The sequence below is a fragment of the Athalia rosae genome, chromosome 2 (assembly GCF_917208135.1).
Source record: "Athalia rosae chromosome 2, iyAthRosa1.1, whole genome shotgun sequence".
Taxonomy (NCBI): domain Eukaryota; kingdom Metazoa; phylum Arthropoda; class Insecta; order Hymenoptera; family Athaliidae; genus Athalia; species Athalia rosae.
The window spans coordinates 28,975,837-28,999,491 of NC_064027.1; the positions used below are offsets into that span (position 1 = coordinate 28,975,837).

Consider the following 23,655-nt stretch of genomic DNA (forward strand, 5'->3'; position numbering starts at 1 on the left):
CCATTCAAAGATGATACATCTGCGAGGTTCTTTGTCTACGTTGGTAGATCACCTCCGTTCATTATCTGAACATGAGAAAAGTAGGTGATTTCTCCTTCTCTCCACCTCACGGACCATTCTTCGCAGCATCCTCGAAAGATCTGCGGATCTTTTGGTGAGAGTAAAGTCAAGGTGGCATTTAACGCCATCTATAGTCTAAACCAAACCTGATAGAAAGAGATGTATGTAGAAAAGAGGAGAGGAGAGAAGAGCAAGAGACCAACGAACGCGCTCACCATGTTGCACCAGTATTGCGCGTAACGTCATCGAGCGTGCTTCTGATTCCTTCGAAGCTGCTGCAATTCTATGATCAGAGCGATCCGGAATCGCCGGGCATGCCGCCAAAAAATATAACAAAAATATGCGACTTTTTTAAACTAACCCTTCAATATTTTACAAATTCTCGCCAGAATATATTGGCGCAATTGGAATAAAAAATATCACGGAGGAAATATCTTTTTTTTTTTATCCATAGTTATATTGGTTGTATTGGTGATTCTTTTTTTAGGAATTTTGATAGAAAAGTTGACAAGTAGCGGTAAACTAGAACAAATAAATGATTGCTTTAAAAAAAAAATGACCGTGCGATCCGAAGGATCCTTGTGCATAGCCAGTTTCATATTTCATAAGAACAGTGATTAAATTTTAGTGGTTTGAATGCATATTAATCGTTTTTAATTTTTGTTTCTTAACGTGAAATTTTTGAAATACATACTCTGGATTTTCTGTTTCTGTCATCTCTGCACATCGATTGATAGAGGCAACAATCAAAGACATGAATTTCGAGATCCTCGCGATTATCTTGATGATAATCGTTTCATCGGTAAAAGGTAAGGGAGAGAAATTATATTCGAATTATTTTGCACGTGTAAAACGCATGATTAAAATTCGCGCGCTTCGTACGTGCGTGTACGTAACACCATTCAACCGGAAGCGAATCGTCTCTTTAAATTTGAATTTTGATTCGATTATGAACGCCACTATAGGTATTATTCATTTGGAATTAGGCTCCGAACAGGATCTAAGCATTCAACAAGTGGATAAGGTATACATGCTACGTAGTATATAACACCCGTGTAGGTATAACGTTACATTCAATGTCCGAGTAAAAAGAGGTCTGACGTGTTGCAAAGCGAAGCGAAACGGTTTTACAAGATATAGGACTAATTTCTTTTGTGCGCTTCTTTTCGCTATTGATTCGCCTCGATTCTTTCCAGATTGAAACTCTCTGGAGTCTTTGTCACTGACATCGGTGAATTATTATCATTTTTTCCCCCTCGGTGAAGAGAATTGAAGTTGATTAGCGAAAGGTTGATGAAAATTATTCCTACGGGGCCCGACTATAAGAGCGTATAATTCTATTTTGACGACGAAGATGACTACGTAAAGAGGAGGAGGAATAAGAATAAATGAATTGAAAAAAAAAACAAAATAAGAAAAAAAAAAAAAAGTGATAGAGGTACAAGGCAAAGAGATGCAAGCTCGCAAGTCAATGCCCGACGCTGCAGCCATATAAATCTAAACTTAAATTTAGAACGACTACGGCTGCTAAAACCGACGCCTCCTCCTCCTCCTTCTTCTCGCACCTTCAAGACCTTGCCACCGCAAGTGTAGAGCCGGTGCTGTTGTCCTAACTTGTTAGAGAAACTCACGAAAATAACTGAAAGAAGAAGAAGAAGAAGAAACAAAATCAATTCGAAATTACGTCGATCAGTTTTACCTCATATTCGCCTGTAGTCAATTTCGATTGATTATTTATATTTATGTGTACATGCATCAGGATCGTGCGTGGGTATTTCGCGGGATGTACTGTTCTCGGATTACAAGCACAGCTAATTGCCGTTAATTAGCGTTAATTAATTAGATCACTGCAAACCGAACGTCGTCGTTGTATATACATATGGTATAACGCGTACGCGTTTATACGGCACGTGTAGCAAACATACGTGTGTACCGCACACGTACCGTGCATAAATATTTCATCTTGTTTTCCAGTTAATTTGCTGCCATTCGAACCTGTAGCGAAATAAAAAAAAAAAAAAAAAGAAAAAAAAAACAGAAACAAATTACACCACATTTTTCAATTTTAATTGCGTATATCACCGCACCGCACCGCAGCGATTGAATAAGTATAGACGTACCGCACACCTATACATACAACGTAACGCGTGAATGAATTTTCTTAATCGTTCCGCGTTATGCCTGTGTATATGTATATTCCGCAAACCAAGCGACCCCCTTTAGGAGAAAATTTTTCTCCTCCAGCGGTGGATTTTGTGCCGCTGCACCACCTTTTATAAAAGAAATACTTATCCCGCAAACTTGAATCCCCTAATTGTTAAACCTCCGCTCCCGTTGCCGCCGCGGGCATTCATGTACCAAACTCGCTCTCTTTGATATATATTATATATTATATATGTATTGAAATCACACGAGTTTGGTGGCGTATAGGTATATATGGACATATTATAACCACCCACCATTCAATGCGTTCATAGCTAGTCTTGCGCCTTTGTAAGCGTCGTCGGTTGCCATGACGACACATCACCGGGAAAATCCCTTGAACTAAAATTTTCCCCCCTTCTTCATCCCTTTGGTGTTGGTATATATGTATAACCCTTGTACACGTATCAACGGCACGCGCTTAGCTCTCTCCATCCGTATTACATACCTATATAGGCACACCGTATATACCTATGTAATATAGTTATGTGCATGAACGTGGAATATGAGGTATAGATGTACTTTATACTATGGGAAATGTAATTACTACCGCTCTCGTGTAACTACATGCAAATTTACGTTTTTGAACATCATGTTATATACAGGGTAGTATAAAAAAAAAAAAAAAACGAAAACCAAAAAACAGCCAATTTTCTACAAAAGCTGAACGCTTCAACGGATCCTGTTGAACTTTGTTCTGTACAATGTGGTCTGACGATCGAGATTTTTTGAAATTTCGAAAAGCCGAATGAAAGTTTCATTCTCCCATGTGGTGTTCACAATAACGAAAAAAAAGTTTGTCACAGATTCATCGACGCGTTCGACCATACTATCCAGATCTCGAAATTGTGGGGGTAATTTTTTGTCGTTTTACTTGTCGTCGGCCACCCTGTATGTAACACGTGTTTGTGGGTGTGTTAATAAATACATGAGTAAAACACAACACGTTTTCGCAACACTGATTTTCCTTGTGAAGCACAATATTCGAGCCTACCTCGCGCTACAACTGCTGCCATGCTGCCGCTGCTGCCGTTGCTGCTGCTGCTGCTGCACGTGTCGTAAAACTCTCTTTGCAAAAGGTTTCTACCCTTTGTTGGCCGGATGCCTAAACTCCCCGCTTATTAAATGGGTCCCTTGGAGTAGGATATACACCTAGAGGAATGAAAAGAGAGAAAGAGAAATGAAGAAAGGAAAAAAAGGAAAAAAAAAAAAATTATAGAAGAAAGAAGAAAACTTCCACATACGATTTTTTTTCTTTCTTCCCTCACTCACATAATATGCAGTTGGTATATGGGTATATCTTGTAGTTCTGGATCCGATCTGTTTCCTGGAAATCATCAAGAGTTATTATTATCCCGTTATATACCCTATATATACGTATACGTAAGCCCGGGATATCAACGGAAATCAAACGAACGGAAGCTGTAACAGTCAGGAAGACCGTGAAAGACAGTCTTCAACTTTAACCATACGGACCGAGCAATATAATAGCACGTGCCTAGCTGATTTCACCAGACATATTCATATGTTATACCGTATTTACACGAACGGAGCTTTTATACCTTCATGTGCGTACGTGCATATACGTGTACCTAAGCTGTTTCAAGAATGACAGAAGTTATCAACCAGCGTCTCAAATTTAACCTCGGCAGCGGCATAGGTATATGCAGACCGAGAGAAAGAAAGTAAATAAAGAAAAGAAAAAAAAATGAGATGAAAAAGGAAGGGGGTGTAAATGAAGCGAGAAAAAAATAAAAGAGTCGTCGGCTCTACTACCCCGGAGAAGCTCGGTATGTTTATAAATATCGGTCACGCCATGGGCGTCTGATCTTCTCGGAATATATCAAAGGTTCAAAGGTGATCCCTAACCTAAGCTGGATCTCCGGTGTGTCTGGTCGTTCGAAGGTGATCCGAAAAGATTCCCTGATCCAGCCCCCGTTAGGTGTACACTACCGCGAAGTGCGGTGCAGACACCAACAAAACAACGCCGGCGTCGTCGCTCTCCTTCCAAACTTTCCAACAATTCCAATGTCCGAAGTAAATTTTCGGCTAAATAAATAAGAAAACAAACTTTCGATTTCTGTATATTTCCAGAAGAATGGAAAAATAAGGGAAAAAATATGTAGGGAAACTTTTTACCCTTGTCTAGAATTCCCCAGAGAGGGAGGGAGGGAGAACGAACCGCACGGCAGGCCAACATGATCGTCGGGAGAAATTACCTCCTATAAGAGAACTGTCCAGCGAATAGCGAAGATATCGGCGATCTCGAACGCGTTGCAAGCCTGCCCTCATAGTGGTGTATAAAGGCTAACAGAGTATGCAAAGTGCACAGCAGCTTCCTCGGACCCTGAACACACAACTTGCGGGGCACAAATACCAAAGCACACAAAACCGGTCCTCTCGATGGTCTCCCGCATCTCACATCTATCCTCTTTTTCTCTCTTTCGAGAACGGCCAAGCTCTTCTCTTCCTCTTCCTCTTCTTTTCCTTCTCCTTCTCCTTCTCCCTCTTCTCCCACGTATGCATCTATGCACATATTGTACCGTGGGTAAAATATATCGAAGCGCAAATACCTATATACGCAACGTATACCCTGCACCTACCTAGGTAAGAATAAGAAGCAGAAGAAGCAGAAGAAGAAAAAGGAGGAGGAGGAGGAGGAGGTGGTGGAGGAGGAAGAAGTGGTAGCATGTATATAAGGTGCTTATCGACAAAGGCAGACTAGCTGCGCGCTTTGCTTTGTCCTCAAGGATTTCTCCTTAGAGAGATAGGTAGAGTAGAGTACAACGACTCATATTATACAGCGAACTAACTACGACCACTACGTATCGCCGTAACACTACTACACCATCGTCGAGTCGCGGTACCCATATAATATCAAACGACTATGCGACCTGAGGGATCAGGATTTTAGCTCAACTGAAATACAATGCATCCCACAAACCGCGAACGGCAAAGTATCAAGCCCACCTAGTCTGAATCTAAAGAGAAAATCGCACCACCGTGCAGCTTATTATACTGCAGCTAGTTGGTACACATATTATGGTTGGAGAGGAAACTATAAATTCATGTTAACACGGTGTACAATACACCTACATAGTTATACATACGAAACACAACACAAGTGCGTGATCAACATCGAGCACATGCGTACAGTAAATTTCTCCGATCATTTTCATACATCATCCCCAAAAAGTTCCTGATTTGCATTCGATCTGTTCTATTTTGTTCTGCTTTTTTTTTAAAAAAAAAAAAAAAAAAAAAAAAAAGAGATCAGCAGACAGACGTCAAAAATCGTGAATAACATTCGCTCCATATTTTTTTCATAATACCTGTAGCGCGCGCGTGTTCAGGTGAAAATAAAAATCCGCCCGTTGAAATATAAAAGGTGAAGGTGAAGGGATGTACCTGTACATAATGGCGCAGAAGCACGTTATGGGAAAAGGTGTCGTTCGTAGCAGCATGTGACCATCTTCTCCCTTCGTTCTTTCTCCACGGGGTACTTAAAAAAGCTACATAAAGATATCGGAGTTATACGGCTCGTGCGTATACATATATGTGTACATACGTATCTCCTTCCGATACCTGTCCGCATCTGCGGAAGATAAAACGAAAGAGGCAACGAAAAAAAACAAAAAAAAAAAAAAAAAAAGAATTAAAGAAAAACAGAGAAACCAAATAAAGAAAAAGTAAACGTGGAAGAAATAGAAGGAAAGAAAGGAAGAAAAAAATCTCGAAAAATACTTGCTACAGGTCGATCGTTGCATCACCGAGGCACGCGTGGGCGACGCCCATATAATATATTCCATCACATAGGTGCTCGCTCATAACCCTCTAATAACAATGAGCACGGCAGCAACAGCAACGTCTTGCCTACGCATTTCTCAGATTTACATCGTGGGGTGATAGAGCGTAAAACCCTTCGACGAGGATACGTTGGAACTTGAAAAGAAAGGGGGAAAAAATGTCGAATGAAAAAAGAAGGAAGGGTGTAATTTGACTGTGAACGATTAAAGAGAAACTAGATTTGAAGGAATGTTGTCGATAATGATAACAGTAACAAATTGTCGAGAACAAATCATTTTTTACCATAATATAATATTGTTCGACGTGGTGATGTAGCAATTCGGACACCCACCCGCGTTCGGTGCGCTCTCATCCTACACCGGATGCGTATCGTGATTATTGCGTGTATGGTAAAATGACCATGTGTATAGGATGTATAGATTTGAGTTCGGTTCGATGTGGTATACTCAACGTCCGCGTCGTATTATCGATGTTGGTATATACGACGTGCGTTATAGAGTACCGATATTTTGAGCTCCAGTTCTGAATTCCAAGCGTCACTTGAGGAAAAAAAAAATCAATCACCGATTACGACGAACACCGAATCGTTGGCAATGGACGAGAAATATTCGGAGTTCGTTCGAGGTGTTAAAAAAATGAATACGCGAGGTCAGTTTCATTGGAAGGTATAGAGCAGCTCATACTGTAAGAAAAGCGTTGAAACTTGAATGACAAATACGTCCGAAAATACATATTTGAACATGGCAAATAAAACGCACCTATTTGGCATCGGAGATCGTGGTAGCCGGTAACCATATTACTGTTGGCATATCAATCGAAATGTCTGAAGAAGTTGTTATGGGAGTAGTTGCGATGAAACTTGGAGCGAAATCCGTTCTACGTATGCTATAAGGACATTGCAGACAAGTGTTTTTGGGGGTGTAGTCTAGAAACTCTACGAGTGTATATATATGGGTAGAGTTCGGTACAGTTTGAGCCTGCTGGTGGTGACGCAATAACGACGAACCAGAGGCGGTCAAATCCAATTACGAGGTATTCGGTTGTGCTGCAGGGCTTGAAACGGCGTTGCCCCGGTTGGAGACTGGACCCGGGATGGTCCATAGAATAGACCGGACCACTGAGAGAGAGAGAGAGAAAGAGCCTCTTCAAACGTCATACGCAGCTGGAGATAATCGTTCCCAACACTCGCAATCAACGTTTTAGATTCTCTCCCTTCTCCCCTGTAGCACACGCCTGCACCGAAAGTTATACATTGAATTGGAAGATGGTGAAAATAAAAAGATGAATAGTAAAATCGAATGAACGTGAAAAGTGTGAGAGATTGACCCCCATTTTCCTTTCCCCCTCCCGCATTTCTTATATCACCAGACGTGCTTATAACGTCATCGAGCACATGCACGGAGAGTACAACGTGCGCGTAATACATGTATAGTATATGCCCAGGGAATCCAATTACGAGGTATTCAAGCATGCAGCGTGGATCTCCTCTCGGCACACGTTTATACACCTAGATACGGTGGTGTCCCTCCCGAAGTACCAGCGGCGTCATCCCCAGATGTATAAGATAATCGGATAATCCTGGATGCGTGTGTCCGGAATCCGTACATTGTAAACCCAACGGCGTTCCTACTGGAAGTTGAAACTTGTGTGCCTGCTGCACGCGTTTACATACTGCAAGCGACATATGTAAATGACGTTTGTAACGCTTACCGTAACCAACCGCCACGCCGTTTGATTCCAAAGGTCCCCGCGATCCCCTAGGAGCGACAGAAAACTCTCTCTTTCCCAGTCCTCTGTTTTCTCATTCTATTTTCTATCGTTCTTCTCGCTTCATAACAGCCTCTCCTTCTTTCACGTACTACTCTTCAGGGTCCTCGCGTACTGACGACGACGACGTGTTTACCGACTGGTCGAATGAAACGTGCGCGTTGCCATGCGTCATTTATTTATCACCGTGTATAGCGTGGTACGGCACCGTGTAGTGTATGTAATGCAGTGGTATACGTACATACGCCAAGAATTAGTAGTTGGAAGAAGAAGACCCTTTTCATCTCTTCCGCGACTCCTACTACAACGTTTTATTATTATTATTTTGCTTCTCTATTCCTGCGTTTCTTCTTCTCTTTGGTCGTTTAATTTTCCTCTCTGTACACGTTTTTGCTTTCTTTTTTTTTTTTCCTCCTCTTCGTCTTCTCCTTTTGCTTCGCCTACCGTTTGAAGCACCCTCCCTCTTCCTTCCGTTGACTTTCGTCTGCATATAAACTGACTAGTATAAGTATAGTGACTTCGGGGTGTTCTGAAATCCGAACTGCAGACTTGTGCCGAGGGTCTTATATATTTTTTTTCCTTCATTTTCTTCTTCTCAAATATCGAATCTGGAAATAATATCGTTCGTTCTTCAGCATTCCCTTTTTAATACTCTAAACCTTATCGTCTTTCTCATTCTTGAAATTGCGTATTGACCCTGAGGTATTATTAGAATTTTAAAACACTTACGCGATCGACGACGAGTTTTTGTAACAAGTATTTCACTTTAATTGGAATATATTTCAATAACATTAAATATAATAAACCTTCTCCGCACAAACTCCCTAAAACTCGTGTCGCAAAAATGAATCAAATTCTCACGTACAAATAACGAGTGAAATTTTTTTACTAACAATAAAATATAACGCGACCCGTGTGTAGCATTTTCAGACATCGGATCGATTGAAAATTTCAAATACTTCGTTTTTACTTATTTATTAATATATTAATTTTTTTTTTTCCATCTCAACGTTACTCGAGGCTTATATTTATACCGAGTTTCCAATTAGAGTAGGCGCTCATAAATCTATAGAAAGTCTAACCGCGATAAGATCGCAGTTTGGTCCGGATGGGAAAGATCCTCCAACGAGCACACTCGAATAGCCACACATCTGGGCAAGGTGCACGAGGACGTTTTGTGATCTATGTTAAGATTTTAGGATACGATACACGAAATATAGGGTTACCCAAAACTAAACTTGGTATACGGGGAGGTTCGATCGCGTGTATCGCACCACCACATCATCCGACCAACGCGTTTTCATTTGCATTTTAGGGTTATTATTATATACAGTGGATATACCTCGGTACAGTACAGGGTATATCTATGGTAGCGATTCAAAGATCAAGGAGAAGCTTTGCGACGCCTCCTGCATACGCGTTGTAGCTACTCTCAATAGGAAAACACACCTTATCCAAACTCTGAATCTCCGCTTGATATACACGAGTCAAAAAGAAGGGAGAGCGAGGGGTCCCTCGATCTCTGCATATTTCTCGCTTCAAAGAGTTCAGAGAGTTCAGAGAGAGAGAGAAAAACAGAAAACGAATTAGAATATAAAAATTTGTTTTTCTGTTTTTCTCACCCCCATTTGTACATGTATATATACAGATATATATGCATATATGTATTAATATTTTTCACAAACGGTTGCCCAAAGATCAAATAGGCGGGTGAAAATCGTTTCAAACGCGAATGCCTCTTTCGCCTCGAGGTTTTCATCCCTTCCCCTTATGAATAGGGGTTGGCAAATTAGCGGCGGAACTTGTAGGCTCATGTATTTTTCCCTTCTCCTCTTATTTTTTTCGCTTTTTTACTTCCCTTCGAGTGTCTTTGGGAGAAAAAAGAAAAACAGTCAAGAAGCAAAATATAGAAGGGGAGAATCTCCACCCCTCATTTGTCTCCTTGTTATTTCGATTTATGTGTGTAATGTGTATATTAATTTTGTCGTACAGTTTCGTCTGACGCCGGTTTAATTGGGGGGAAGAGAATGAGAGAATGGAAGAAGAGGTCGAGGGGGGTTTGTTAAAGTTCGGGATTATTCAACCGGAAGAACTAATCCGCTTCGACATCCGGAACACCCGGGTTTCACACGCTGTACATATGTATAAACGTATACATATAGGTATACGTATCCACGCACATAAATGTACATATATGTGTATTATACGTATGTGTGCGACATCAATGAAGATTGGAAGCAATTAACGATCGGACCAAAATTACAATTTGGGTTCAACCGGAATAGAAATCTGCCTTTTTTATTCCCTTCTTCCTTCTGTTTTCGTGAAATTAAATATTTTTTCTAATCCAAAGATCAACCGTTGGCTAGTACCGTAGGTAGTATAGGTGTGCCATACACGTTGTACAGATAAATAAATTCTCTCCCAATATAAATAGGAAACACGTGGGTTATAACGTTCCGTGTGTAACGTATAAGTATATGTTAATTAAGAATCGTATATCTTCTTTTAATATTTATAGTTAAACGGTGAGCGATTATCTCCTGGTTACATCGTCAGTTAAGATAATAAGTCTTGATTACACCTCACGCGTAAAATCGTATATCATAAAATCGTACCTGATAATATATTTACCTGTATGTATATCTCTCTGCGCCCATTGGTATATACTATATAACCCTTACATACATAGCACGCCTTTCGTTCGCTCGTTGGCATTCCGTTTAATGATACTTATACCTATACCCGACATCTTTAGTACCATACATTTTTTTCTGTTTTTTTTTTCTTTTCCCCCCCCTTGTTATATGTGAGGTATAAAATATCCTTTCATCGACGATCTCCCGACCCAACCACACGTAAGCTCGCTTTTACATCCGACTTCGGTTTAATCGTACGCATACGTATACGTATGAATATGCCGTAGCCATAAGCTGAGCCGGTTTTAGAACGAATCGAACGATAAAAAGCAGAAAATCAATAATCGTCGATTACATCTAATAATATAACATAGAGAAAAAAAAAGGAAATGTCTGGCGTTAATGAGGCATAAAATTCGAAATAGAAATGTTCGCGATGTAATAATCAATCAGTCGTACAATGATACTTTGCTTGTTTTTTTTTTCTTTTTTCTAAAACATTCACGTTACGCAATATACACATTATGAATTTATCTCTTATGTTACCTTATGATAATTAAAAGTGCCGTACAAGACGATCTTCTTCTTTTTCATATGATTCAATAAATATAACGTTCTTCATTCTGATCAGATATCCATTATTACTATCGATATATTTTATAGAATAAAAAAAAAATGATAAATAAAAATTGGGCTTGCGTGGATATAGACAGAAAATCTGTAACTTTTTTCATAAATTGTCTAGTAAATTATCCAAAAGCCAACCGTGTACGTGTGACGACGTGTGAGGAGGAGCTCGTCGACGTACAGTAATGCACGAACCCTCGGAAACCCATTCCAATGCATAGATGTATAGAATTAGATATAAGCAAAGGATCACCCTCTGAGACTCTAGAGTTTAATTTACATTTTGATTGCGGGAGAAATCGAGATCCAAGATGAAAGGAAGAGGGGCAGGTCTTACGATAGTGCGGCGCGCGTGGTTTTCTGCGAATCACGTAATTATTAGAAGGAAGGATATTAGAAAAAAAAAGAAGAAAAAAAAAACTAGAATGGAATTTCAGTAAACTCGTCACACCTTTTGTTCTCTTATTTTTTCGTTTTTTTTTTTTTCTTTGTTATTTAATCGCAGAGAATCGTTCCTCATTGGCACCACTAACTAAACACACCCGTTCCCCCAGCAAGCGCACCATGGAACTTTTCCACTTCCAGTACTGAGTTTTCTTTCCTTGGTCGCAGTGTCTCTACTGCTGACGGAATTTGTTCTTTCCCTTTCCGAATTAGTGGTGGTGGCGTCCTGTAGGATATCGGCTTTGATAGTTGACGACGAGTATCTACGGTCTTTGAGATTACCGATACACTCGTTGTTGGATCTTCTTCCCTCGGTTTTAGTCGAGATTAAAGATGGCCGTTTTTTAGAGCTAAAGTACAACGAGACCCTCCTTCTCTGCTCCGCCTTTTTTGGGGAATCCTGACCCGACGACGAAGATCTGCTTTCGTTTTTATCCTGGACTTCGGGAGAGGTCGATGTCGTCACGCTGAACTTTCTCGACCTTTGAGGTGTCTTCGCCGGTGACTCCGGGGGCGAATTAGTCGATGTTACGCTGTTCTGTTTTCGGAGTCTTTCTTTGCGACGTTGGGCGGCTGGAGAAAGCGGTCGTTTTGACGAGGCATCCTTCACGGAACCGGAACGATCTTTCCTCAGCGTTCGCTTGCGCCTCAGCGTCAAGGGAGATCCGGGAACACCGTTTATTACATCCGATTCGGGTTCGTCCGTTTTTTGATCCGGACAGTCGACCGAAGTCTGCGTCTGAACAGCCGCGCTCTTCAGGTTTCCGTTAGCGGAATTCATGCATTGTTTTTGAATTCCAATTCTTCTCATGGTATCACTTTCCACGTTAGGATGAACGATCGTCTTCGGATTAGGTCCCTCGAATGACGTGACCTCGAAACCTATCGGATGTCTTCCAAAATTTCTCTCCTCTAGGTTCCGCAATTGTCCAGCTGCCATTAAAAGAAGCCTGGATTCATTCTCCGCCTGTTTCTGAGCTCCTCTCAAACTCCACGGATAGTTTTCCGTAATTCCCGTCTGATTGACGGGCTGCTGAAAACAACCCATTACGGGACTCGGGTTTACTTGTACGGAAAGCGGCCTCGTAACCGGAGATTCGAAATTCAGAGCCGCGTAACTAGCCGCGCATTCCTGTTCAAAACTCTGGAGAAATGGGTTATTGAACAGCCTGTAATTGATCGTTGGTAATTTCGGAATCTCGGGAGTGTCGTTCGGGCTGATATCTACGGCTTTGGATTTCGGTAATTTCAGAGTAACGTTCAACTGACTTCTGAACGGTCTGCTCTCCGACTTTTGAATACTGTCCAAGGTGTTGTCACTTTTTGTTATGAGTTTCTGAACATCTCCTTGATCACCGTTGAACATTTTAAGTTTCTCCGGAAAGGTTATACTCTGGGTTTGATCGCTTGACAAGTCCTGACACGACAGTGACTTTACCAAAGGATTACCGGAGCTCTGACTGGAGACGTTACCCGCTTCTCCGATCAAGACATCTTCGTAGCTCAGAAGATTCTCATGGTTAACTTTATCGATTGGAAATCCACCGTTGACGCATACGTCGGCAGTTCCTTTCGGATTGAGATGACAAGCTCTCGATATAACGGTTGAACTGGTCTTTTCACTTCCAGAACTAGTCGCCCCCGTTGTAACGTCAAACCTTTCTTCGGGCGTCCGTTGCAACCGCAGCCTGGACGGGAGTGGTGCAAAGAAATGTTTCGTCGTTGATACAGGTTTATTGTTACCGTGGCGATTAGTCGTCGAATTATTGCCGAAGTCCCATCCGTTTTGGCCGACGGCGTCACCGGAATTCGGTGTCTCCGCACTGGAACTTGCGCAGAGTGGTGTGTCGTTGAAAAATTTTTTAAACTGAACGTTCCGTCTTTGAGGTAACGTGTTATCGCCGTAATTGAAAATATTCGGTATTCTTGTCCCATTTTGAACCGAAGTCAGGTCGATTCTTCTACCGTCGAATTCGTTATTTCCAAATACATTATCGACGGTTCCGATTCCCGGAGTGTCTAGACTCGGCAGCTCCGTCAATTGGCCGGGATACATTCTCGACGTATTATCCGTTGGCAGATGCATCTTTGGATAATTCGGATCCGATGGATTCGGAAATACGAATGGAGAATCGTTTAAATACTTTCGTTCGGACGCGGTCAAGTTATTACCATGTAAATTGGCCAAAGATGACGTTGCCTGAACTACGGACGACGGAAAATATCTGAACCCCAATTCGGAAGGGTTGAAATTCGTCGTCTCATTCCTCGATACATGTTCTACAGGTTGTTGTACTGTACCGTTATTCGAGACAACCGAATCCTTCTGATCTCTATCTTTTTTAACCTCCTCCTCTTCATCTACGACAGAGAGATCGTCAAACTCAACGTGTAATCTGCAGTGTGTATTGGCGTTCATTTTTTCCGATGATATTTTCTGGTTCTCAGCGTTATCTAGATGCTCTTCTTGAAGGCTACGATCATTTTTTCGCGTCGCGAGTTCTTCTTCGACTTCCTCTTCTTCTTCTTCCTCTTCCTCCTCCTCCTCCTCTTCTTCTACCAAAACGTCTTCATCCCCCGAATACTCCTCCGTACAGTACGTACCTTCAACGTTATCTTCTTCGCCCGAGCGTCCCTAAAGAGATGATAACAAATAACATTTTTATAAAATAATCTCCCAGATAATCCAGTCACACATAAAGCTGAAGCTCTCCACCGTCCCGACTAATTAATTCTAAAGATAATCCAGCGAAAATATTTGAGTGAATCGAACATCGGTGGACCATGTATAAGATGTGTTATCAAGAATTTAGGTTTAGGATTAGGTTTATACCGTAACCCCTCGGAAGTTGTCTACAAGCCACAATATCGTAACTTGAGTTGGTTGTGGTGGTAAGCTTAGCGTTTTAGTGCTAGGCAATTTGCCACCATTTCAGGAGCACCTATTTCACGCTCGGTTTTATTGCCAATTAAACGTGACCAAAATAAAGCTAATAAAAAAAGGAAAAAAAGACATAAAGAAGACTGTATATTACAGTATTATACACAGACATTCCGAAATAAGCACAGATGAAACTTTTACAACAATCATAATGATAAAAATTCATTATAACAGTCAACTTGCAAACAAATTATGCAAAAAAAAAAAATAAAAATAAAAATAAAAATAAAAATAGTCAGGACCTCAATTCCGAATTTAATTGCGAAATGGAAGCTTTTGAAATTATTTTTATTTTTTTTCCCCCTGTTATATTTATGATGAGATTTTCCTTACTTCGAGTTCATCGCTGCTTCCATGGCTGCTTTGATTTTTAACGAGTTCTTCAAGTTTGTCGTACTCGTCGCGTAAGCTCCAAATTTCTCTCCTCAGTTGTTCATTTTCTCTTCGTAATTTTTTTATATCATTTTGACCTGCAAACAGATAAAAGTGAAGGAAAAATATTAACTAAAACCCATCGGAGACCACAGGTGAGAAAAGTTAAATAAATAAACGAGCAAATGAATGAATGAAGACTGATCGATCTCTGATTCAGGGAAACCGATCTACTATCTAAAAGTATAAGATCGAACGACATTAGTCGGTTCGCCATAGGTATATTTTTTCGCAACCCTTTTACTCCGTTCATTATTAAAGAGCTCGCGACCACGGTCGAATAATTAATTCAGGAGTAAGGTATACATGTGTATCGTTCAATTACTTAGCCGACCAAAAAGAAGAAAAGTCGGGAAAAAAAAAAGAGGAGAAACTTCTCGTGTACAATGTAATCCCCCTATTCTCCTGTAGCAGACGACAAAAGCGATTGTTCGGTTGACCGGAAGTAGACGACAACGAAAAAAAATCTTTCTTCTGTAGAACAATGAACTTGACTGTACGCACGTGTTGAACTCGCGGTTAAAAAAGAACGGAATGCTGCCGTTCTACTCTCATTCATTCATGCGGTCATTAATTTCATTCATTCGCTTTGTAATTCTTGCAATTCTTCACGTTTCATCAGATCGGAGTTACACGCATCTTGAAATAAATAAATAAATAAATAAATAAATAATTAAAATTGGTATGAGGAGTGTCCGATGGCGTATAGCAACGGTGATCATTTTAATATCCGTAATAGGATTTGTGCTCTCCGCAGGATCTGTAGCGCAGGATAGCTAGGTCATTCATTTTATAATCTTGAAACCCAGGGTAATATAATCCTGATTTATATACCCCTACCTGCTACCCTATGCGCGTACAAATATATAGTTATGTTTACGTACACCTTATAGCTACTTGTGGATAAAAATTAATTTATTCAAATCTCCTAAACGCCCGCATTTACCTCGGCTGTATATACCAGAGGGTATTATCCGATGATTTAACGCCAAGATTTTCATGGCATTTCTCTCTTCTACTTTCTTTTCTTCTATTTTTTTGAAAACCTTCAACCCGTATAAGCAGTCAAATTAACTCCCCACTGAATTCATTCCTCACTTTTTCTCAAGACGTATTCCATCGATTTCAGAATTATACCTCTCTTCACGCGTACTTAGTTTTTTTCAGTCGTAATGCGCGAAAGCAGCCGTCCAATTACCATCGCAATTGTTCGCATAAATCGTACAATATGATCGTAGGTTCTCCAATATAACAATACAACGTATAGCTACAGGGTGCCTATATTCATACGCGTCCAAATCGGTTGATCAACGTCGACATAAGCATTAACTAATACATAACAATGATTTATATACACCTAACTATATATACTTCAAAAAGGAGTGTATAGATATGTATTAGGTATGTAACGATCGATCGCCAAAATTTTCTTTGGCTCAAAACCAGAACGTCACTTTCGCCACTGTCTCGTAATAATACCTATACTGTCCACAAAAACACGAGGTTCTTTTTCCTACATAATTGACTGACACGCTGTACAGAAAGGAGTATACGTGCGAATATTTTCCGCCCTTTCATCATCGTCCGTGATATAAATTGAATAATAAAAATATATATACAGATATGTTCTCGTATGTACGTAGAAAAACTGCGTATAAAATAAGAAAAAGGAAGGGAAGAGCGTGCTTGCGGTTATATTTAAAAATAATCTCGGTGTTGAAGAATCAAAAAAAAAGAAAGAATATTACAAAAAAAAAAAAAATTTTTAAAACCAGCATCCAGATTGTACTAGAAATAAACCCCGAGTGAGTGTCTGCGCTGCAGAGTTCTACGGAATATACGCGCGTATAAAAAATATCGAATCGGTACGCATTGATTAATTAATTGATGAAACTAAATTCGACGTTGGATTTCAATAATTATCTTAGAAAGAAAATGGAATAGGAAAGAGAATCGAGGAAAAAAATGGCGGTTGTTGGGTAGGTTAAATTTATAATCCCCATCGTAACGTAGAGACAAGGTTCTACGACAGACAACGGTTGAAAAAACATAACGTAAATCAAATAAATTTCGATCAGTTACAAATGATGTTATAATAGAGGTGTATTATAAAAACAGACATTCCGTTCTAGAGACGTCAAAATTTTTTATCGTTTCCAATAAAAAAGACAAAAAATAAAAAAAAAAAAAGTGATGCAGTGTGCAAGAATATGAACGAAGGTCGCACGTATGTGTATGTGAAGTTACACTCCCTTGCAGGAATGAAAAAAAAAAAAAAAATGCTCATTCTTTGGAAAAAATGTATAAATAATCACAAGGATATAATAATAACAGCTGTAATGAAAGAAATTCTTTGCAGTCTCGTACTCTTCCTTCCCTGGAGTCGCCGTTTTATGTCACTTATATATACCCAGTTCCATACCGGTTAACGCGTGTGTCATATAAGATTGAAAATTTTAATTACAATTTTTAATTAACATATCCTGAAAGCGCGACGTGATGACGTGAACCAAAAGAATAAAAAATACTCGCGTGCGTAATGTACGGTATAATTTTAATTTGGATTTCTCTAATAGGAATTATCGTGAGAGGGGGAAAAGGGCAGGATGGTGGAATTATTTTTTCAGTCGAAACTCACGACGATTCCATATGATAATCACACATACTTTCTCTGCTCTTTCTTTTCGTAGAGCTTTTATTACGCGGGTCTCTTCTGTGCATGGTTCCCATCCCTCCTCGATTTCACAATCAGTTAAAAAAGCTATTATCACGAGGTGCCGGAATACCATTACGATTTTTATATTCCACCCTTGGTGCAGCGACAACCATGGAGAGATTTTATTTTTTCTGCGTTACGCTCACTGTGTTTCAAAGTCTTTCTGTTTTTTGTTGTTTTTTTTTGGGAAAACTGAAATTCAACAATTATCGAAGGCCACAGTATTTAGATTTTTTTTTTTCAATTTCGGAGTGTTGGGGAAAAACGAAGAAATCGAAAGTAAAAAATCACCGCAGCGTCGATTTAATCCGGATCACGGTATCGCAAGAGCAGTGCAAGTCGACTCGTTTGTGAACTCTAGACTACTAGTAGCTCGATCATGTTGGTTGCTCGTCGCCGTCTTCGTCTTCGTCAGCTAACCCCGCGTAACGTATATTCCCTCTTCGATCCCCCTTTTCCTCTTTCTTCCTTCTATCGCGTCACTCGACGGCCGCAACTATTTAAATCTTTTGTAGTTTCCACTATATAGATGCACACACCTATAACTATAACGTATCGTATCGTACGTAACGTACATACGGAGAATTTTCTTGCATCTGGTCACTCGACAACGCACATGCGCCGCTAACATTAATTCAATTTATTTCATCTACGCGAGACGCGCCCAAGTTCAAGTTCAAATTCTATGAATCCCGAGTGTAAATCATGGAATCGATCTCGAAAGGATATGAATTAATAAACTCCGGTATACCCAATTCCTGGGTTCAATAGTTTGACGATAACGTTCGATTGAAGCTATAGTTTCGACTTCGCGGAACTTTCATCCCTTATTTATAGAAAAATATCAATCATTAATAATCCATAAGCCCTGGCGAGATCCATCGGATCTGAAAACTTGTTACTCTACTCAGAATCTTCGTCACTGATTTACTGTGAGCTTTGAAAACGTCAACCGATCGAAGAAAAACTCATTATCAATCGACGTAGAAAAATATAAGCAGTTCATTTGTCACATTGAGCAATTTGAACCCCCTCTCTAAAGAGATTTCTTATTTCATTCGTTTCGGTTTTCTTCGACGCTCGTAGAAAATCAGCAATGCGGATTCTCCGGCGAGGTTCAATACCTGCGTATAGTTGAGACCGCGATAGAAAATCAGCGACGCGACACAACTGGTACAACTGTAATCTCGTTGGAAACGATGAATTCTGCACAATTTACTGATTCGACGTCATTTCTAGTCGATTAAACTGTCGAATCGCTATGGTTCTACCGCGTCGGATGGGCGGAGCATGACCTTATGGAAATGGACGAATTTAATCGAGTGGCCGGTGTACGAGAAAACTTTCGTACATCGGGAACAATTATGCGAATTTCGTTCCAAACAAAACCGCGCCAAAACTTGAAGGACCCTATAAAAAAAACAAAAATGAATAGAAAAAAAATAAAAAAGAAATAAAAAAAAGTATCACGTGACGAACAATTTAAATTTAATGCGGATGAAATTACTTGATATTGTACCCCATGGAGCACATACTCGAACTGTTCCGTTCACTCGAGTGGATATTTCTGTCTCAGTTTGCCAAGTATAAGCACATGCAGCGGCGGAGTAGAGCGATATATACGGTACCTACGCCTAGAAGTGTAGGAAATTCTGCAAAGTGAAGCAGTTCTCAGGATTGACTCTTCAGTCTCTCTATAGTTCGAGTATTCCTATACCTGTAATGTCAGTATATGTTTGAAACACTCTCAACCGGAAGTTATCGTTCGATGTACTTACGGTATAGGTACATAGAGAATGAGAAATCGATCGGTTTATTTTCAAAATGCATCTGCTGTTACAGCTACGGTTACAAGCGGCTCTTTGCCAAAGGTATACGACGTGTACGATAATAATAAAGATCGATTGTTCCGAGCGTGATCCACCCCAAAAGACACACGTGATGATGTATCGGTATGCGATGATTCAGTTTTAATAAATCTTCTCTATATATACCTCGGTGTAAAGAAATTTAGAAATAGCGCGGTTTGTTTGCCCTCGAATAACCATATTACCTCGGCGTACGGGATCAAAGTATCCATTTGTTTGCAGCCAGATTTATTGCAAAAATTCACGTGCATCGCGTGCGCATCAATTCATCGTACGCTTTGAGTGACTGTGCGTAACTTGTGGTATTGATTTTCGAATGAAATTTCGAACGAACCGACGGTGATCGCAAGTAGGATGATCAGGGAAAACGGTTGGACTTAATTCTGGTAACTTGTTATTATTCTTACCGCATAATCCGCTGGATTGGTGGATTAAAATTCCCACGGGATATTAATCAGCGTTTGACTCTTGAATTCTAAATCCTAAATCGGATTATCCCCAGGAATTGCGGGTTGCTGAAGATGAGCCGTGCACAATTTCTGTGTATAGTACAGTGTGGCTAATTACTAATTGACCGCGTCGCTCGGTTCCAATTAGCAGGATTGTAACGACGATACCATCGTGACAAGTTTTTTCGTTCGATTATTTTCGTTGACTGATATCAGAAACGAGAGGTCTATCACTCACGATTACATCATTCTCTTATTCGTGATACTCGATAGATGGAAAATCAAAGAACTCTCATGGAAAATAATGCTGCTCGAGTGAGTTGAGAAATATAAATAAATAAATGTTAGCCGCCTGAAATTTGAAAATCGACTGACGCCCGATGATCGAAACGCGAACTGGACAGTACCGCCTTATTATTCGGTTGTACCGAAATAATCCCAAGTCTAAGCGGTGCCATGAGTGACTAGGCTGCTCGCCTAGGAAAAGAAGTAGAAGAGGAAGCAAAAGTAGAAGAAGAGTAAGAAGAAGAGGAAGAAGAAGGGGTTTCTATATTTGTATTTTAACACGCGGCATGTGACGTATATTTGTATGGAAACTTCACGATACGCATGTGCGTAAAACGCTGCAGGTCTGCCAAAAGTTTGAAACCAAATTTCCAAAATTATTGCCAAATATTCAGCGACAGGCTCGAGCGAAACGCGAGAACGAACAAATACCTGCACCGATCTGGCGATCGCCTGATTCACGCCACAATCGAATAGACTGATAAAAAAGCACTCCTAAATTGAAACCTGAATCATCCATTGAACTTTGTTTTCGTTCTCTTCTCTTTTCGCCTTCCTTCGTTAGAAGGTGTAACTTTACGTTGATTTCGCGTTGACATTCGCTACGGTGTTTTACATACGTGTATAAATTTACCTTGCTCAACTTCCGCGTTGATGTTTATAGTCCTCAGTCTGAGTTCTTCATTTTCATATATCATGCCACGTGATGATTTCCTGTCTAGACGTCGGTTGGGTTTGATGCTAACATCTCGCCTTCGAGTTCGAAGCATCGAAGTCCCACCGACGCTAACACCCGACCCAGCCATGATGACGGATCCGAAATAAGGAAGAATCTTGAAGTCTTTTCTCTCCCTCGACGCTTTTTTTCTTCTGTCAAACTCTCGTTTCTCTCAATTTGTGATATGCAGATCAATGTAATCCTCGAACAATTCACGGTCGAAAGCTTTCCACGCAATGATCATCACTTTGTGTATAATTATAATACTTGTCCTATCGTCTCTTCGTCTTTTTTCGTTTCTTTCATAATCAGCAACATTTGCTAGTTCTGTACGTCACGGCATCAGAAACCAAGAATATGCATGCATCCGGATTCAGTCGTTTTTATATCGTAATGCATTATTCTTTTTTCTAATTGATATTATAGTTCGAATTTCGTCCAAGTGCAGAATCACGCGTAGCTAGAAATAAAAAATTCGTTCGAATATATTAGAAAGACGAATTAACCAAAAGGTAGTTCCAATTTCATATTTCAATACACGTTGAACGAGGGTAGAATCGTCGAGAATTTTATCAAGGATCTCCGACTCCAGGAAATTAACTGGAAAAATGTGCTACGTTGCCGCCGAGGGGTATTAGGTAGACAGCTGGAATGGAGATTTAAATTGTGTGTACAGAGCAAACCGAAAGTTTGTTTAACGCAGAAACGAACAATCTGTTAATACCTACTTCTTTGAGGAAACGTTACGAACAATTGAATCTGAACGCGAAAATAATGGGAAAAAGAGGAAAAGAATTTAAAGAGAATTGAACGAAATAGGAGGAGACTGACAATTTTCACAAATTTTACGTATAAGCGCGATGCGAATCGTGGAGCGAATACCATGCGAATCGTCGAAAGCCTTCGAATGAAAATGAAATCACGTGTGTATCCGACGATTTCTAAACGTTAAGTAAATTGGTTTAGAATTTCGCAATCCGCTATAGCGATTCGATTAATCGATCACAATATTTACTGGTCTTTGCAGAAAATTACCAAAGCCTGCCGAGTTTAAATTTAGAATCGAACCGCTCCGTATAGGTATATATTAATATGGGAAATTTACAAACGAAGGTCGATACCGATTCATTTCAATTTTCAAACGCAATTTTGAAAAACAGCAGCGGCGTCGATTTGACGGAATAAACAAAAAATGACAAATAGAGCCGCTCTAGTGTGTGTACGGTACACACGCTCGTTGATTTTATTTTTAGTACGAACCGTAGGATTCTTCAATTCATAAAAACAACAAAGATCGTTTTTGTTGTCGTTAACCGCTGCGCAGTACCATGATGCACAGTGCATACCTGATCTCGAAATTTCTATACAAATACACACCTATTGTACATCACACGATTCTATGTACATAATAGATATATACATATATATATGTATACCGTACTCTCACAAAGTTTACCTTTGCACTTTGCGCGATTAGATTTGAAAGCTTGCGCGTCCCGACAAAATGCTCACGGTGTTCTCTCCTATTTCGACGGTATAAATAAAAAGTATCGACAAAGGAACAATGAAGACGAAGATGAGGTTGGATGTGAAAAGACATCGTGGAAAAGAAAAAGATTCACCGAATAATTGCGCATACGACAAATCTACGGCTGCAACCCCGAATTATGCGTTTTTAAATTTTCAAATTATTATTAAATAAAATGTAACGACTCCCACGCGTAGCTAAAAGCGAACGGAAAAATTGAACTTCAACTATAATGTACGTTAAATTAATCGCAAAATTGGACGTTACACAGAGCCCACGTGTGTACGATCTGTATATCAGCGAGTAAAATTTCAAATGATTTCCGGTACTACAGTCCACGTTCTCCGGTATCGGTACAATTTGTTCACGAGCATTAGTAGTAACACTTGAACCGGATATATCGAATATAAAGAGATTGGTTGGTTTGGAAACGTGATGAAAAGCATAGAGAGTCGATGACGATCGGCTATAGTATTATAGGTAAACTCAGCAGTAAAACGAGATGTTAAACAGACGGCCCAGGTTGATGATGGCGGATTTATATCGGACAAAAATTCGAAAAAATTCCTAATCTCTGCTGAAAGAAGCTTGGGAATCATTGGGGATCGATTGGAATTCCCAATTACAAGTCGACTGTGATTATCGAAAAAAATAAAAAAAGTTAGCGCACTCGTTATCGATTCCGATTGCCGGAACAATAACGATTGTCATCATTCGTCACATCGCACTCGATGATTTTTACCTATATAAATGAATTTGAAAATTCCTAGATTAGTTTTACGAATTCCCCGACCAAAATAACCACCCCAAAACCGTATCGAATACCTGACAGCACAGTGTAAACATAGGGGCACAGCATCCCGACGCGCTACATAGGTATATTATACATGTGTACGTAAGTATATGTGAAGAACATTTTTCATGCGTAATTCCGCTGCAGTTTTTCATTAAAAGAAAAAATTGATAAATCAATAATTGAAAAGAAACCGATTTTATGCGTATCGGGAAATGAATAAAAGTAAAAAAAAAAAAAAAAAAAATCACCCCTCAGGAGATGACTGATGATCATTTGGTTAGAACAACTCCCGACCTTCTATCGACAAGATAGAGTACAAAAATTAAGTTACATGCATATTAAATTGAAAAATAATCAACGAATGAATGAAGAAAAA

At 39.8% G+C, this 23,655-nt stretch overlaps 3 protein-coding genes across 16 annotated transcripts in view; 1 reads left to right on the plus strand and 2 right to left on the minus strand.

Annotated features, from left to right (window-relative positions):
• Positions 1 to 103: 103 nt before the first annotated feature.
• Positions 104 to 23,655, plus strand: part of LOC105693169 (tyrosine-protein kinase transmembrane receptor Ror) — a 49,518-nt gene continuing 25,966 nt past the window's right edge. Inside the window, exon 1 of the mRNA XM_012412926.3 lies at positions 104 to 869. Coding sequence (XP_012268349.2) covers positions 815 to 869 — 55 coding nt within the window. The 5' untranslated portion in view covers positions 104 to 814. The remainder of the gene's footprint in view (positions 870 to 23,655) is intronic.
• LOC125499809 lies at positions 3,291 to 5,066 on the minus strand. Its single transcript, XM_048649455.1, has 4 exons — positions 4,482 to 5,066; positions 4,132 to 4,311; positions 3,507 to 3,589; positions 3,291 to 3,414 (listed from the first exon to the last, which is right to left on the minus strand). Exons 1-3 carry the CDS (start codon positions 4,552 to 4,554, stop codon positions 3,531 to 3,533), a joined length of 312 nt encoding a protein of 103 aa, XP_048505412.1. The 5' UTR covers positions 4,555 to 5,066; the 3' UTR covers positions 3,291 to 3,414; positions 3,507 to 3,530.
• LOC105693170 overlaps positions 10,324 to 23,655 on the minus strand; it is a 34,018-nt gene continuing 20,686 nt past the window's right edge. For 11 of the 14 annotated variants that reach the window (XM_048649427.1, XM_048649430.1, XM_048649431.1 and 8 more), the window contains 3 exons: positions 20,872 to 21,415; positions 14,821 to 14,957; positions 10,324 to 14,181 (listed from right to left, as the gene is read on the minus strand). In XM_048649427.1, the coding sequence (XP_048505384.1) occupies positions 11,635 to 14,181; positions 14,821 to 14,957; positions 20,872 to 21,043 (2,856 nt within the window). In that variant the 5' untranslated portion in view covers positions 21,044 to 21,415 and the 3' untranslated portion in view covers positions 10,324 to 11,634. Of the gene's footprint in view, positions 14,182 to 14,820; positions 14,958 to 15,865; positions 15,936 to 17,585; positions 17,866 to 20,871; positions 21,416 to 21,683; positions 21,703 to 23,655 lie in introns of those variants that run through there. The other 3 variants (XM_048649435.1, XM_012412928.2, XM_048649438.1) reach the window with 3 other exon arrangements.